The sequence below is a fragment of the Ursus americanus genome, chromosome 18, assembly GCF_024610735.1.
Source record: "Ursus americanus isolate L20-20 chromosome 18, mUrsAme1.1.p, whole genome shotgun sequence".
Taxonomy (NCBI): Eukaryota; Metazoa; Chordata; class Mammalia; order Carnivora; family Ursidae; genus Ursus; species Ursus americanus.
In genome coordinates, this window is record NC_142144.1 from 13139000 (window position 1) to 13155153 (window position 16154).

Genomic DNA, 16154 nt, shown 5'->3' on the forward strand with positions numbered 1-16154 from the left:
AGCCCACCGTGGCATCCCCAAATCGTTCAAGAGCAGTGGGACCAGGGGAAGGGAAGAACGCTGATGTGGCCATCTCTGGCACAGGCTTCTGGAGTTTTCTTGGCCACAAATAAGGAAACTTGGGAAGAAGACCCCTGACTGCAGCCTCCAGCCCCTCCCTGAGCCCTTCGATTTCCTGTGCTGTGGTTTAGAGGCATCTCGTCCTGGAGGGACGCCAGACACCTGGGTAGCAGCCCTGGTCTCCTCCTGTCATTGCCCGGTGGCCCTGGATCAGTCACTTCCCTTCCTCAGGGCCCCAGTGTTCTCATCTACAAAATGCAGCAGCTCAGAGGTGGGGGGGCATGCTAGAGGGTAGAGTGACCTTGGGTAGTAAGGCAGTTCCTGCAGCCACATGGGCAAGTGGCATGTGAGATTGTTGTCCGAGTCCTCCAGAAATCCATGGAGCTCAGAGTAAGGGAGGGACTGAATGTTGGGGGGCTCCTTTGTCTTTTCTGTCTCAGGACATTCACCTCAACCACAGAATGCATTTGGTGGCATGATAGTTGGATTCTGGGCTCAGCTTCTCACCAGAGCGCCACGAGAGCGAGGCCATGTAGGCTAATCCTTGTAGACGTAGCAGGGCTGAGCGGTGCCTGGCGTGTGACAGGTGCCAATATTGACACTAAATCGATACTTATTTAATGAGTGAACAAGCAAGGGAATACATCATTCTCTTCAACTCTGACTGAATCAGTGACTTTCAGACTTCCTATGGGCCAGGAGCAGGTTGGAGAAACACTTGGCTCCACCCAAACCCAGCTTCCAGTCCAAGTTGAGTCACCTTGGGCAAGTCCCCAGATTCCTCTGCCAGTGGAAAGAGCAACAGTCACCCTGTCTCACGGGCGAGGGAGGCATCAGCAGGTGGGAAGATTTGAAAATGCCCCATTCAAAGGACGGGCTGGTTGTTTTTCGGACACAGGAACATGGTGGACTTTTTGGGAACACAGAGCCTGTGATGCCGGAGCCTGTGAGGTGGAGGGTTCTGGAATAATCATTATTAGGAATTAAGTAGCTGCCATTGGGCCCTTGTTGCAACATCAGGCCCTGTGCGAAGCACTTTATGTGCACCCTCTCATTCACCATGGTTGAAGAGAAAGGCATTGTTACTCTCATTTTACAGAGGAGAGAAACCAAGTCTCAGGAAGCTCTCGTGATTTGCTCAAGGTCGCGCATTTAGTCAACGCCAGGCCTGTCTGACTTGAAGGCGGGCTGTACACTCTGTGCCATGCTGTCTCCTGCCACTGTGACAGTGACTCACAGAGGACACGGTGCTTGTCTCTCAGACACCAGTGATGACCATGCCAGTTCCCTTTTCCTGAGTACCTGCAAGGGGCTGGGAGCTTTACAGATGTTATTGTTCATCCTTTCAACAGCTCAAGGAGTAAGGAATTATTATCCCTACTTCACGGATGAGTAAACTGAGGCTCACAGAGCGCGGAGTGACTTATCCAGGGTCAGAACAACAAGAAAGTAGGTGGGACTGGGATTTGAATCCAGGCCTGCCTATTCCAAGAAAAAGCCATCTCCATTGTGATCTCAATTAAGAGGCATTTTGTTTTGTTTTTTTAGCTTACAGCTAGGATTCCTGGAACCTCATCTTTAGAGATCAGTTCTTGGAAGTCAATTGATTGTCAAGTTCTTACAAGAGTCAATTTATTACAAGAGACCCAGGAAAACCTAGTAGAGGGAAAAAAAAAAAAAACAAGACAACCTCAGGATTTTCCAGTAAAAATTTTTTTAAAGATTCTACTTATTTATTTGAGAGAGAGAGGGAGAGTGAGCATGGAAGGGAGAGAGAAAGAGAGAGGGAGAGAGAACCAGCGGGAGGAGAGGCAGAGGGAGAGGGAGAAGCAGGTTCCCCGCTGAGCAGGGAGCCAGACACGGGACTCGGTATCAGGACCCTGAGATCGTGACCTGAGCTGAAGGCAGATCTTAACTGATTGAGCCATTCAGGCGCCCCATTTTCCAGTAAACTCTTAGCTTCTGAATCCTCCTAGCTGCACAGAGGAAGCAGGCAGAGCAGAGATACCCCCCCCCCCCGCCCCGCCAAGGCAGTAAGGGGGACAGCCGGAGGGCAGCAGCGGAGCAGAAAAGCATCTGGAGGGGCTGGACCTGCACCACCTCTGAGCAGCCGTAGGAAAGACTCGGATGCTAGAGGGGGGATCCTAGGGGACCCGCAGGTGGTAAACACAAGCCCTGGATTCTAGCTGGAAGGGATCTTGAAGAGGACTTCATGAACTCTATTTTATGGAGCCATTTCTACATAGAGTGACCCTATAATTTATCCTGCAGACTGGCACACCTTTGAAAGTGAAAGGGGGCTCTAGAACGTGAACCTGTTAACTGCCCCACAACACATGTAAGCCAGAACTGTCCTAGGGAAAGCAGTTCGTACGGTCACTTGATTTTATAGGGCCTTTCTTACCAACGACACCAGGCAAAGGCAAAGACTGTAGACAGGCAAAGCACAAGTAACAGAAACAGGAGGATGGTAAAAACGAAAAGAAGGAACAGGACACAGACCCTGAGGGAGAGAGGAGTGCTGACTTCTTTCTGCCAGTGGACGCGGGCACGGCCCAGCTCTGTGCCAAGGCCAGCCTGCGTAGCCTGATGGCAGGAGCAGGAGCTGACATCCGTAAATAGCATTTGACATTTGTAGGTGCATTCGTCTGTCTCACCGGACTTGGACTTGAAAAGTGCAGACAGTGGGTCTGATTCATGCTGTGCGTGGCCCCGTCCCAGCAGTCCCCGGTACAGAGGAAATGCCCTCCAAATGTGTATCACTGGAATAAACGCTGGTGGGCACGCTTTGCTGAAGTGTGCCAGGGAAGATGGTATTTTGCTTGCAGAGGAAAGAGTGGGGGGCCCTGTCTCGGAGGACCTGTCAGGTTCGATGGGGGAGGCATGGCTCCGTGCACATGGAGAGCTTGCTTATTGGCTGTGTGATCTTGTCCATGTTAGTTAACCTCTGAGCCTCAGTTCCCTGCCTGGGAAATGGAGAGCACTGTCACTGATCAGAGTAAGGATCAAATGAAATGGTATATGTAAATGAATGGTGGGCTTTATCGTTATTAATAACGTTCTAGGAAGCAGAGATCAGAGATCAGTTCCACACTGAAAAGATGTGCCTTAAACCATCAGAAAAGCCTAGAGATTGGGCACCTGGGTGGCTCGGTCAGTTAAGCTTCTTCCTTAGGCTCAGGTCATGGTCTCGGGTCCTGGGATCAGTCCCACATCAGGCTCTCTGCTCAGTGGGGAGTCTCTTTCTCCCCCTCCTTCTGCCCCTCCCCCCTGCATCTGCACTCTCTCTCTCTCAAATAAATAAATGAAATCTTTAAAAAAGAGAAAAGTCTACAGATGAAGCAGAGTTCCCTGTCACTAGAAGCCTTCAAGTAGAGGCCAGAGGCCGTGTGGCACGGATGCTGTAAATGGGCGAACGCCTTTGGGAGGTAGGCCGGCTAGCGAGACACTGGGCGCGTGGATATATTACCACTGGCATCAAAGCCAGAGGGACTTGAACTCCTGCAGATGAGAGTGACTTGTTTATTTCTCTCATGTCACCTGGCAGTCGTCAGCCAGCCAGGGGAACACACACAGGGGCAACGAGGCTGGGACTGGGAGCTGGCCCCTTGAGAGACAGGCTCTGCCTTGGAGTGGAGAACAGGACCCAGGCAGAGGCCAGCCTGAAAATGTTCCCTTCTTTTGCCATGTAATGCTCCCTTGGTGGTTTCAGGGCCTCCCATCTTGGCTGAGGGAGGAGAAGGCTGCTTAGAACTTGCCTCTCAGCAGTTCTGATCTCAGCAGATAAAGCCCTGGATTAGGCACACCTGTTGGCTCTGCCCCCCCCCCCCCTCCAGTGCCCTTCCTCCAGCCAAAGGCTGGGGCCTCCCCTTCTGTCTCTGGTCTTGGGAGCCCTCTCACGGCCTATAGCTCTGAAAGCACCCAGCGCCCCTCTGCAGGGGTCTGCGGCCAGAGTCTGTGGCTGGGCTTGAGGGGTGCCGCGCGCCCCCCCAGAGCTGGGATGCAGTGCAGAGTAGGAGACACTGGTCCAAGCTTTTCATCTGCCAGAGGGTGGAGGGTTGGGGGAGGGGGAGCGTGGGAGCCAACCCCGCACATGCAGGGAGGCAGAGCCAGGACCAGAACCTCCGTCTGCTGCCACACCTCCACGCCTGGCACTCCTTGGTGCTTCTCAAGACAGCAGCAGCCCTGCCCAGGCACATGTGTGTGGCCTTCTCCTCTCTGCGGGCGGCCAGGGGCCCCAGAGGTGGTCAGACGAGAGAGTGTGGCCCTGAGCTGGGAATCCAGACGGCCGGCCTCTGCTCACCGCCCTCACCTGGCTGTCTTGGCTGCATGGGGTCCTGGTTCCCCACCTCCCTCTGCCTCCTCCAGGTGCCCCCCTGGTTTCAGGGCGGTGCCTATTAGGGACGCCCCGCTTTGCCCTCTATGCTTCTCTGCCTCAGCACCCCGTGGACCTGCCTGCTCATGCCTGCGTGCTGGCAGCTCCCAAATTGGACTCCTCCCGGCCTCGCTCTCTCTAGGACGCCCCTGCAGAGCTGGCTCCAGCAAGTTCTTAGAACTCCACGCATCTAGGACGAACTCACCAGCTCCCCCTACTCCCAGCCCTTGCACTGCGTTCTTCAGTGGCAGCAATGCTATTCTGCTCTGCTGCTTCACCCAGAAACCCGGGCACCAGCCCAGAGCAGGGCTTGCAAACGCCAGCGAGTGTCCGCATCACGAGACTCCTCGTGCCGACACTCACGCTGGGCCCACTGGACACCCTCATCTCTGCCTCGCTCCCTCCATCCCACTGCTTGCTGCTACTTTTGCTCTTATCATTGCCATCCATTTTTTAGAATAGTTAACATGTATTGAACGTGGAGGTGCCAAGCCCCGTGCTAGGCAGGCATCGTAGCCTAGGAAGATGCACGGGACGTCAGCTGCTGTTTCACTTGGGTCCAAAACACATGAAAGTATCTGCCCGTAGACTCAACATTCTGGTAGAAGAAGAAAGATACTTAAAAGATAAATAAGGGGGCACCTGGGTGGCTCAGTCGGTGAAGCGTCTGCCTTCGGCTCAGGTCATGAGCCCAGGGTCCTGGGGTTGAGCCCTGCATCGGGCTCCCTGCTCAGCGGGGAGTCTGCTTGGCTTCTCCTTCTCCCTCTGCAGCTCCCCCTGCTTGTACTTGCTCGCTCTCTCTCTGTTAAATACATAAATAAAATCTTTTTTAAAAAAAGATAAATAAGGAACCTACAAAAAGAAAGCCATTCTAAATCTGGGAATTTCTCCCCAGTGAGGTGACACTTAAGCAGAGTTGAAGGAGAATGTACTTCATGTCACCCAGTTTGCTCTGTCCCTCACAAGCAGGGATGTCTTTTGTGACTGCCCTAAACAAGATTCGGATGAAGCAAACACTGACAGCCTGCAAACACTTGGTCTGTAGGGTTCTTTGTCACAGACACATAATCCTCACACCTCCGCAGAGGTCATCAGGGTGGGATCTTGACCTTCATTCTTCCCAGCCAGAAGTGGTCTTGGGTGCAAGGCCAGGCCTTCCCACAACTGGGCTGCAGCCACGTTGGCTCATTTGTTAGGTTTTTTGCCTCTCAATTCGGGAGTGACCACAAGTGTGTGCTCCTTGCTTTGACAGTCTGAGCAGGACAGTACGTCAGGGGAGGAGGAAGATTGTGTCGGATCCTTACGAGTTGAATTTGCGGCCTTCCAGGTTTGCACGCTGTGTTGAGCTGCCCTTAACCAGCCTGCAGCCTATAATCCACCGGCCTGCACAGTGTCCCCTGGAGGCAGCTGTCAGAGAAAAGGCAGCACTGGACTCACCAGCTAGCGACCTTCAGCAAATCACGGAGGCTTCCAGAACCTCCCATTGTTCCAACCACTTTGTGGGTGATCCCGAGGGTCATCAAGAGAGGCTGCTTTGTCAGCTGTGAAGTGGGACCCCCGTGTGACCTGTGAGAGGTGCTTGCTTGTGAAAAGGGATGAGTTTATCTCAGCATCCAGCCTCTGTTTTTGTCCCCTTTCGCATTGACCATGGCCCTGGGTTTCTGGATCATTGAATGCAACAGATCATCCCTGGACTTCTAGTGAGATGCTCAGTGGTGCTTGGTATTGGGGTGGGGAACCCAAAAGAAGGAAAAAGTAGGGCCTGCCCCTGGTTCTCTGGCCCTCAAGCCAGGGGCAGGGGAAGACCGAATGCCCAAGAGAAGGCAGGCTTTCAGGAGAAAGTTTTCTGTTCACTCTTGGTCTTAACACTCGCATGGAACAGGCACATTCGTGACGGAATTTTCACAAAGTGGACACACCTGGGTAACCACGACCCAGCCTAAGAAACAACATGACCAGCCCCACAGGAACTCCTCCGGGCCCTTCCCAAGTCTCAGCCACCCCCATGCTAGGTTCTAGCACCTCAGATTGGTTTTGCCTGTGTTTTTGAACTTGAAATAAACGGACTGACCCAGGGCCGCTGGCTTTCGGCATTACGTGTGTGCGACTCTCCTGTTGCCATAGCAGCAGCCGGCTCATCCTCACTGTTGTGCGCAATCACACTCTGGGACGGGACTGAGCTGCTCTGAGCATGGGCTTTGGGGTTGTTTCCAGTGTTTGCTGGGCGATGAATGTCCCGGTCTGTGTGTCTTGGTGAGCTCACGGGCATTTTCTTTTGCATCCAGAGCTAGTTGCAAGGTGCGCCTTTGTTCGGCTTTCCTAGATTTAGGCATGTTGTTGGGACTTCCAGACACTAAACACTGTGGCCCACCAGCTCGTGCCCCCAGAGGAGGGGGTGTGAAATTTTGCTCAGAACAGCAGTAAGAGGCTAGATTAGGCATCCCCTTGACCGGGCTCCTGGACTTTAGTCCCCTCTCCCAAGTCTGGGGTTTCCAGACTGTCCTCCCAGGAGGCATGTGGGGCCCCTTGGGAGGGCTGGAACCAGGGTGGGGGGGGGTGGGAGGGGATTTGAGCTTCATTTCCCTGCCTCAGCCAAAGCATTCTGTGTGCTCTGTTTTGCATAGTGGGGTTCTGAGAATGACTTCCTGTGGGTTTGTTTTTTTTTTTTTAATAAAAGTTTTAGCTGTTTCGATGTTTGAAAATCCACTGCTCTAAGGTCCTTTCCAGCTGGAAAATTCTATTTTAGGAGCAGGAGGTGGGTGTGGGAAGGGTTAAGCATTATTCAGCCCAAGAGCAGGGCCGGGCCTCCGTGACCTTTTAAAGTTCTTATAGCTCGGTTTTCGATGCGGGAGATCTCATAACATTCTATAAAAATAGCGTTCAAACAAAACAACTTCCGAAGTTCAAAAGATGTGGAGAAGGGCTTAAACTTGAGGAACGTCTAGGTAGCATTTCGACAAGAGTCTTGAAGACTCTCCCCTTCGCCCACCCACCCCTGCATTTTTTTTAAGCTCTCCATTGGCTGTTCCTTATAGTAGTCACTTGGGGATGTCTGGGCTCAGAACACTTCCCATTTTTGCGAAGGAGTGGGTGACGTGGGTGGCCTCTGGGTCCCTCTCAAGGGTGGCGGCCTTCCCTCCTCCAACACCAGGCCTAGTTTGGGCCTGTAGTTTCGCTGGGTGAGGGAGGCCCGGCCACTCATGGGCCCAAAGAGAAACGTCTCTGCCTTGGCATGTAGCTCTGAGTCAACAGGCCTGATAAACAGCCCATTTCCCGGGGCCAGCAAGGAACAAAGCCCCTGGCTGCTGCGGGATCTGTCTACCCCCCTCTTCCTGAAACAGCTGTTTATTCTTTTGACAGGAGTTGGAAGGCAGCACCTTCCCTTCCTCCCAGCCTGCCTCCTTCTGCAGAGCGGAGCTCCATAAGAACTTTGTTGTTTTGCCTTTTACTCTGCGGGGAGAGAAGCAGACGATGAGGTATGTGCAATGTTGAAATTATTTACTTCTGCCTTGTGGGGGTCACTGGGGGAGTGGTGAGCAGGCCCCAGCAGGGACCCACCTGGAGGAGGAAACTTGCTCTCCCCTTAACCTCTTGCTTGTGCCCTCAGTAGTCCTGGAAGAAGACAAAGTCCTTCTCTCCCTGCTCTAGAATCAGGAGCTGGTAGGATGCTGGCTCAGGGGCTCCCCCCCCAACCCCCCCCCCCCGCCCCCGCTGGCAGGACCTCACGGCGCTGAGCTGGCTGGCTGGCTGCGGCCTGGGCTTTTCTCTCTAGGATTCCCAGTGACAATGCAGAGGCTGGAGGACTGGGGCTGGCGTCGTGGGTGGACCCAGGGCCCTCCCACCGCAGTGCAGACACTTCACCTACCGTATTTCTCTCTGGGGGAAACCCTGAACCAGTGACTCTGGGGCCAGGCGGCAAGGAAAAGCTGGCCGGATCCGGGCTTTAGAGTCCTGAAGGGGGTTCAGGAACAGGCACCATGAGAGGCACTGCAGAAAACAGGTTGTTCTGTGTGTGACGGCTGGAGCGACAATTAGTCGTGTGTTTAGTCTGAGACCTGACTCTTCGTTTCCTCCGCCTGTGTTTACTCTGACCCTTATAATGGAAAACATCCCTGGAAACAGCCTTCTGTACGCTTTTATCCCCCCCTACCGATTGTCCCATGTTTCTTCCAGTGGGGAGTGTTTCCCTGGAGCATGCCCCATTGCAGCGGGGTTTTCGGGTCAAGTGGCCCTCCCGTCCTCGCCCCCAGACACTGTCCTCTTCTGAGAGTGGGGCCTGGGGGGCAGAGACTCTGCTTTTCAAACTCCCCCTCTGGGTGAGCGCGGTGACCTCAGTCTGCGTTAAAGCGGTTTCCTCAGCTAGAAGCCACTACTCTGGCCACGATGAGGGATGACCGAGGCTTAGTGGGTGAGGAAGGCCCCACCGGGCACATGGGAGGCGCCTGGAAGTGGCAGCGTTGTTGAGCCAATGCTCACCAGCCGGTCCAAGGAGAAGCCAGCCCCCTCGGTGAGTCCAGCCTGTGAGTGGCCGGCTCTGGGTCAGTTGTGACCCAAGTGATTTTCATGTGATAATCAAGAGAGACAAAATGAGAGGGTGTGTCAGAGAGACCCAGGTGATTTTAGTCCATGGATAAGCCTTCATGCTTATTGAGAGAAGAGGGGCTAAAAGGGTGGACACTGAAGCCCAACCCGCTGGATCTGAATCCCATCTCTGCCACTTGATGCTTTGTGACAATGGGCAAGTTACTTAACCTTTCTGAGCCTCCATTTTCCTATCTTTAAAACGGGGATGATGCGAAAGTGACTTCACAGAGTCACTGTGAGGTGCAGCTGAGACACTAGTGGTCAAACATTTGGCCCAGGGCCTGGCCTAGTTCAGCTGGGGGGCATCCAAGTGTCAAAGGGCCGGGAGCTCACTCCATTTTCAGAGTCCTCTTCAAGGAAAAGAACACAGAGTTGCAAATACAATATTAGCATGGAAGTGAAGATTAGAATATGAGAAGAGATAACGTAGCAAATAACACTGACAAATACTTCAAATAGGACTAAATCCAGGAAACAACATCATAATAAAATGATGTGAAAATCATATAAAGATGATTAGTCTGACTTAGCTGCCTAATGCATCTGTCATACTCTGCGTGGTCTTGGATTGCCTCTTTATCTGACGACGATTTTGCAGTATCATTTTCAATAGAGACAAGGAATGAAGCCATTTGGCCTCTGGCACGGTTAACTAACATTGCTTTTTGTTACTGAGCGTTTAGAAATGTTTCTTCCAGTGTCACAACTTAGTATTGGTGATGCCACAGCTGTAAATCTCTTGGCCGTTTCTCTCTCAGAGGACCCAGCTCTTTGACCCTGGAGGGGTTAGCGGTGGGGTACAAGGTGGCTGTGAAGCCTGGATCACTGTGACACCTGGGTAGGGTACAGAGCAGCATCTGGGTCAAGTTCTTCCCCTTGGGACCCAAGTGGGAGTCTCCTGGGCACTCAACCAGGTCCATCTGGGGCAGGCTGTTACTGGGATGCAGGTGGACATGCAAGGAGTAGGGTCAGTCCCTTGGCCCCACGTGCAGCCCCAGGACAGCCCTCAAGGCTGGAATGATCCCCCCGACTAGGGGTAGCACTCCTTGCCTCAGGAAACATATGGGCCTTCCTGACCCACTCCCCACCCCAATGATCAGGCCCTGGCTTGCAAGGGGGAATAGCTTCATTAGCTTCTGGGTAAGTCAGCCTCTGCACTCAGTGTATGCTAGTTGGTGCTCCCACCGCTCACTGCATGCTGGTTAGTGCTCCCACTGCTCAGTTGGTGCTGCCACTGCTCAGTGTGTGCTGGTTAGTGCTCCCACTGCTCAGTTGGTGCTCCTGCCACTCATTGTGTGCGGGTTGTGCTCCCACTGCTCAGTTGGTGCTCCCACCGCTCACTGCATGCTGGTTAGTGCTCTCACTGCTCAGTTAGTGCTCCCGCCACTCAGTGTGTGCTGGTTAGTGCTCCCACCGCTCAGTTGGTGCTGCCACCGCTCAGTGTCTGCTGGTGAGTGCTCCCACTGCTCAGTTAGTGCTCCCACCGCTCAGTGTGTGCTGGTTAGTCCTCCCGCCGCTCAGTTGGTGCTGCCACCACTCAGTGTGTGCTGGTTAGTGCTCTCATTGCTCAGTTAGTGCTCCCGCCACTCAGTGCGTGCTGGTTGGTGCTCCCACCATTCTGTCGCCATGTCAAAGAATCCCTGTGGGCCATGGCAGCAGGTGCTCCCCATGTGTCTATGTGAGCTGCCCTCGTAAAATGAGACAGCTAGCCCTCTGCTCGATTGCTCTTCCACATCCTGGATCCATCAGGAAAGACAGTCATGGAAAGTTAGGTCCAGAGAACTTGTTTCATTGATGGGGAGACAGGCCAGAGAAACTCGTGATCCTGGTTTACAAAGCCGGCTTTGTGTGGGAGCTGGGGCCCACCTGGAGGTCTGCGACACATAGGAACCTCGTCTTCCTCACGTGTCCACCTTGAGCACTGGGCAGTGGGGACAAATGTGCTGGGTAGCTGGATCCTGAGCTGGGGGCAGTGAGAAGGGGAGGTGTCATAACGGTCACCGACTGGGGTCACCATGACTCTCCCGTGTGATGCAGCCCTGGAGGACCCAGACTCTTCTCTCAGATAAAGTCACAGCTCTACTTCAGAGCCACGCATTTCAGAAACTCCCGTGAAACATACCGTCATCATGATGGCTGCCGTTTGTGGAGCATTCGCTGTCCACCAGGCGCAATGTGCTTCATAGACACCATCTCCTTTGGTCCTTTCTCAAGAACCCTGGAGGAGGGTGTTTAAAGCTCCATTTTGTACATGGAGTAGAGGCTCTGAATACTTGCTCAAGGCATCCGTCCAGGAGCACTGATTCCAGAGTCTTCATGCTGGCCTAGTTTCCACCTGGATTTCTGGGTCTAGACATCACAGTGGAGGATGTGGAGGACTAAAGAGGGTTTTGCCCAAGGTCATGAACACCCAGTAGGTTCCTGTGCCCTCCCCTGCCCCTCCCCTGCTATGTTTTCGTTTGCAACACTTGTCACTACCTGACCTGTAGCATTTTTGAGTCTCTTGATTGAATGCAGTAGTCCAGAAGCGACTCAGGCTAGCAGGGCCAGCCTCGTGCGGAGGCTGTGGCTGGGTTCCTGGGTTTGGGGGAGGAATCAGAGGCAGAGAGGCGGTTCTTTAGGCTGTGGGAATGTCTGGTTTCCCTCTGCCCGATGCCTGTGCTCCTGAGATAATGGCTTTTCCAGAGCTTCTGAGTGCTCTGTTCCTCAGCTGAGATGTTCACCTTTTCCCCTGACACAAGATGGAGAAAACACGGTCTATCAGAATTCCTTTCAGAGAGGAATTCAGTTTGGAAGGAATAACTTGACTTAGCCCCAGTGGGGTGGAACTCCAGAGATTCTCCAAAGGGGGTGTATGTCTGTGTGTGTGTTGTTCTGTGTGGGACAGGATGGTGGTGGGTAGGGAAGAATTAATTTATGGGCCGCATGGAGAAATCCGTCTGACACTTCACATGGGAACCGTTGGGAGGACCGGACTCTACTAGGAGCCCAGGGGCAGCCCGTGCATGGGGTTGGACAGACTCGGTGGGAATAGTCACAAGTGTGACAAGAGGGCCTGGGAGATGGTGGGGGGATTCGGTAGAATTGGCCCTGGCTGAATCTTCTGAAGGATGGCACCCAGGTGACCCAGAGTCACACTCTCCCACATGAGACAGGGTGGCAATTTTCAGCAGGGCCCAATTCTGTGCTCTACCCCTTAGAGGAAGGAATTCAGAAGCAATCCCACATTTCCTTCTTGGTGGGGAAGAGAGCCAACCGCCAACTTTCAGAATTACCTAGTTTTGAAAATTCTGAGACAGAAACCAAAGAGAAGGACTTGTAGACTACACCGACTGCCAAATGCCTCATTTTGGTCCAGAGAGAAAATTTAAAATGTCTTAAAAGATCAGTTGGCCACCCTGCCAGCCCTTCCTTCCCCGGGGACTTGGAGCCCAGATTCCGGGACGCCCGGATACGCCCGTTTCTAGCGTCCTGCTCAAGGACGGAGTATTGGCTCCCTGGCGCGGCTCGTGCTCGAAGGCTCCAGCAAGAGTGATGACTGGCCATTATCAGCTGCAAGCTGTCCGTGAGGTCCAGAAAGCAACAGGCTTCCAGAGTCGCTTCTGATGCTAGTTTCTGAAATGAAGAAAGCACATACATATTTGGGGAGGTGTGACTGACTTGGGCGCCGCCGGGTGTACTGGCAGTGATCCTTCTCCACCCCGAGAGTTTGGGTGTTTCTTACGCTGGGAAACAGTTGGCGTGGGATCCTCAGCAGGTGGGGCTGGTGGAGCTCTGGATGCTTGTGGCCGTGTTGTCACTTCCTCCTCCGCACACACCGGGTGTCAGTAGCAGGGGCCCGGGCTTGGGCTTGATCAGAGAAACCCCACTTCCCAGGAGCTCTTCATCAGGCCGTGCCACGGAACAGATGGAGGGACCTTCAGAGTCCCTCATTTGCACTTATTTGCACTTCATTATTAACAACACATTCTTATTCCTTTTCTTCACATTTGTTTTGAGCTCTTCCTAAGGACCCCTCTTGGTCGCGGTCACAGTCACGGTGCTATCTCACGGGAGCATCCCAAGAGCCCATTTTATGGATGCCCATTTTAAGAAGTAGCATTTGGGAGGAGCATTTATACAGTGCCACGCACAGTGAGAAGCATTTTGTGGACATTGTCTCTTGTCATCCCCATTTTCATCCTCATTTTAAAGATGAGGAAACCAGTTCAATTAGAGATCCACAATCCCTTTTCTGAAACCCCAGGGCCAGATATGTTGGAATTCAGAATTTTGGGGTGTGGATAATATATCACATATTAGGCAACGCCCCAGTGTAGCCACATCACTTAATAAGATACATCAATGTTGGTGCAAAGAAGTGTTAAAACAGTCTCACTGAGTGGGATAAAGATTATAGAGAGCCTCCTGTCAGTTAGGGCCCTGAGGCCAATGGAATTATAAAAAGACTTTTGGTTCTCAGAGGTTTTCGGAGCTGTGCATGAGGACCTGAGGACCTGCCCCAAAGTCAGGGCTCCCCGGCTCCGTGTGCATCCGCACTGGCACTCCGATCCACGCGTCTCTGGGAGTGAAGACATCGCCTCATTATACGAGGTGGCTACACTCCCAATCTAGATCTTTCACTCCCAAATGTGGGACTTTTCTTGTACTTCTCATCCTTTGGACCCTGTCTTCATCCCTTGGGAAACTCTCATCACCTCCCCAGCGACAGGGCTTCCTTGACCACCCAAATTAAAGTACTTTCTAACCTGTTATTCCCCACCCAGCACCCTAGCCCTCTTCAACCACAACTTCATGCAGCAATCAAGACATTTATGTACCTACTATGTGCCGATTGACTGATTGATTGATTGATCGATCGATCGCCTGTGGGCATGGTGGGGAAAAGCTAGATGGGGCTGGGATGTGGGTGAGCCTAGACTTTAAGGGACCAGGGTTGTCTTCCCCTCTGAGGATGGGACATGTGGTCAATATATCAAAGGCAGCAGAGCTGGAGAAGGAATGGTTCTCCATAATCTGAGTCGGAAGGCAGCTGGAGCCCATGGGAACCATTTATAGCTACACCTTCACCAACCCAAGTCCATGACAGACCCTGTGGTCAGTCAGTACACTTCCTGTCTGAGCGCCAAGATGGCCTCAGCATCCTTCCCCACCGGGGAGCCAGGTCAATTCATTAAGTTAGCCTAATTTGCCATTGCAAGCCTGTTCAATTTAAGGTAGAACAGACTCCATAGCTCTGGTTAAATAGTTATAAATGTTTCTCCTTAAAGGGTGGAAGCCTTGCTTAGAAACCATATCTCACCTTGCACGTATTTAATCTATTTTTTCCTTTCCCCTTTTTTGTTTCCCCAGGAGAAAATAATGAATGTCAAAGGAAAAGTGGTCCTGTCAATGCTGGTTGTCTCCACCGTCATTGTTGTGTTTTGGGAGTATATCCACAGGTAATTGGGGGTGTGGTGTCCACCTTTGACCTGAATCTCCTGCTTATCTGCCAAGTCACCAGGTTGAAGATTAAATTGAGGTTAACTGAAACAATGAAGAGGACAGTCTACCCTTCCCGTATCCCTGAGCCCTGGACTATATTTAAAATCATTAGATCTCCCAGTACCTTCTGGCTAAATTATCTTCCTTCCTGCTACGTTCCTAATGTCCTGATTTTTATAACCTTGCCATGCTGGGCAGGCTATATCCAGAAACAGAGAGGCCATATTAAACCCAAAATGTGACTTTAGATGATTTGAATGATGAGCTATGGGAATTACCTTAAGAAATTTCAGACAGGAATTCCATTAGAATTCCACCCTGAATTTTGCAAGTCTAAAATATTTTCGGAGTTTTAAAGGAGCAACTCAAAGTTGTTGACTTTTGCTGTAAAATCCACTCCGGGTGGCTGATGATTCATTTATGCCTGGCTACAACGCTTGAGGGTGTTCTGTTTTGTTTTGTTTTTTTAAACTCTGGAAAGCAAAATGAATTAAACATTTCTGGGTTTTCAAATTCATCCTGTGGATTCACCCCAAATATATGTGCTTCTGTGCTTTGGGAAAAGACAGTGTCTCAGAGGTTCCAGCTGGAGAGACTCCTGACAGAAAGAAGTCTCTGCAAACAGCTATAAAAATGCAGGATTCCTTGGACTTAAGAGGCACTGGGACAGCTCTGCCTTGATCCAGAAAGTACACGACACAGCTCTGGGTAGGGAGAGCTGCCTTGGCACCACGGCTGTTTGCACGGTGGAGTGCTTTAGTAGCCCCCAAGTTAAAGATGACAGCCTGGATTAACATTTGAATTCTTCCAGTTCTTAAATTCTAAGATTTGATGGGCCAGTAAGACCATCCTGGCTACTGAAAAAGGGTCTGTGCAATCAGTGGGAGGAGGACTCCCCAGAATACGGGAGCTCTTATTCCCCGGAGTGCAGCATAGATCTAGTGGCTTCTGGAGCATTATTCATAGCTCAGTTTCACAAAATCAAGACAAGCTAGAGTGTGATCAAGTTCAAAGGGTCTACACCCATGGCTTTTGAAATGAGGAAACTGGGGGTATTTAGTCCTAAGACGAGAGGATTCTGAGTTGGGTGCAGGGAGCCTGGGATCCCTTGGGTACTTGAGGGCAGAGGAAAGCCTGAAGTCTGGAGCTAGGCTGTCTGGAACTGGTCCTCTGTCACCACTTACCTCCTCCGTGACTTTGGGCAACAGAGGACTCTGTTCCTCAGTTTCCCTCTCTTTAAAAATGGGTGATACTAGTACCTGCCTCATAGGTACATTGTGGGGAGGATTAAATAAGTTATTGCATATAAAGCATTTAGGGCAATGCCTGGGACTTAAAAAGCACTCAGTAACTGCTAACTGCCATCATCATCGTCATCACCATGGTCATCATCTGCTCTAGAGGGCAGACTGGGACGGGGGGTTGTGACAAATAGAAGGAAGAGCTCTAGCAGTTGGAAGACGCCCAACAGAAGAACAAGCAGTCCTTGGGGTCCCTGCCCTGAGTTGAGACGCTTGTGCAGATAGCCCGCAAGCCCTGAATGCTTGATTGTTTAAGTTTGGCGTTTTGAATCTGAGCCAGAGTTGTACTTCCATATTTTGGGCGGTTCGCAGAATTAAAATATGGAAGCCAGAAGTCCAAATGTGGATTT

General features: G+C 51.9%; 1 protein-coding gene and 1 long non-coding RNA gene across 10 annotated transcripts in view; one reads left to right on the top strand and one right to left on the bottom strand.

Annotated features, from left to right (window-relative positions):
• GGTA1 (glycoprotein alpha-galactosyltransferase 1 (inactive)) overlaps positions 1–16154 on the top strand; it is a 55626-nt gene that overhangs the window by 20244 nt on the left and 19228 nt on the right. The window contains exons 2-3 of the mRNA XM_045791034.2: positions 7796–7911; positions 14372–14460. Of these exons, the coding sequence (XP_045646990.2) occupies positions 14381–14460 (80 nt within the window). The 5' untranslated portion in view covers positions 7796–7911; positions 14372–14380. The remainder of the gene's footprint in view (positions 1–7795; positions 7912–14371; positions 14461–16154) is intronic.
• The window catches only part of LOC123788012 (uncharacterized), a 134407-nt gene that overhangs the window by 19265 nt on the left and 98988 nt on the right, over positions 1–16154 (bottom strand). For all 9 annotated transcript variants that reach the window (XR_015727324.1, XR_015727323.1, XR_015727326.1 and 6 more), the window contains one exon: positions 5078–5237. This is a non-coding gene — a long non-coding RNA (uncharacterized LOC123788012). The remainder of the gene's footprint in view (positions 1–5077; positions 5238–16154) is intronic.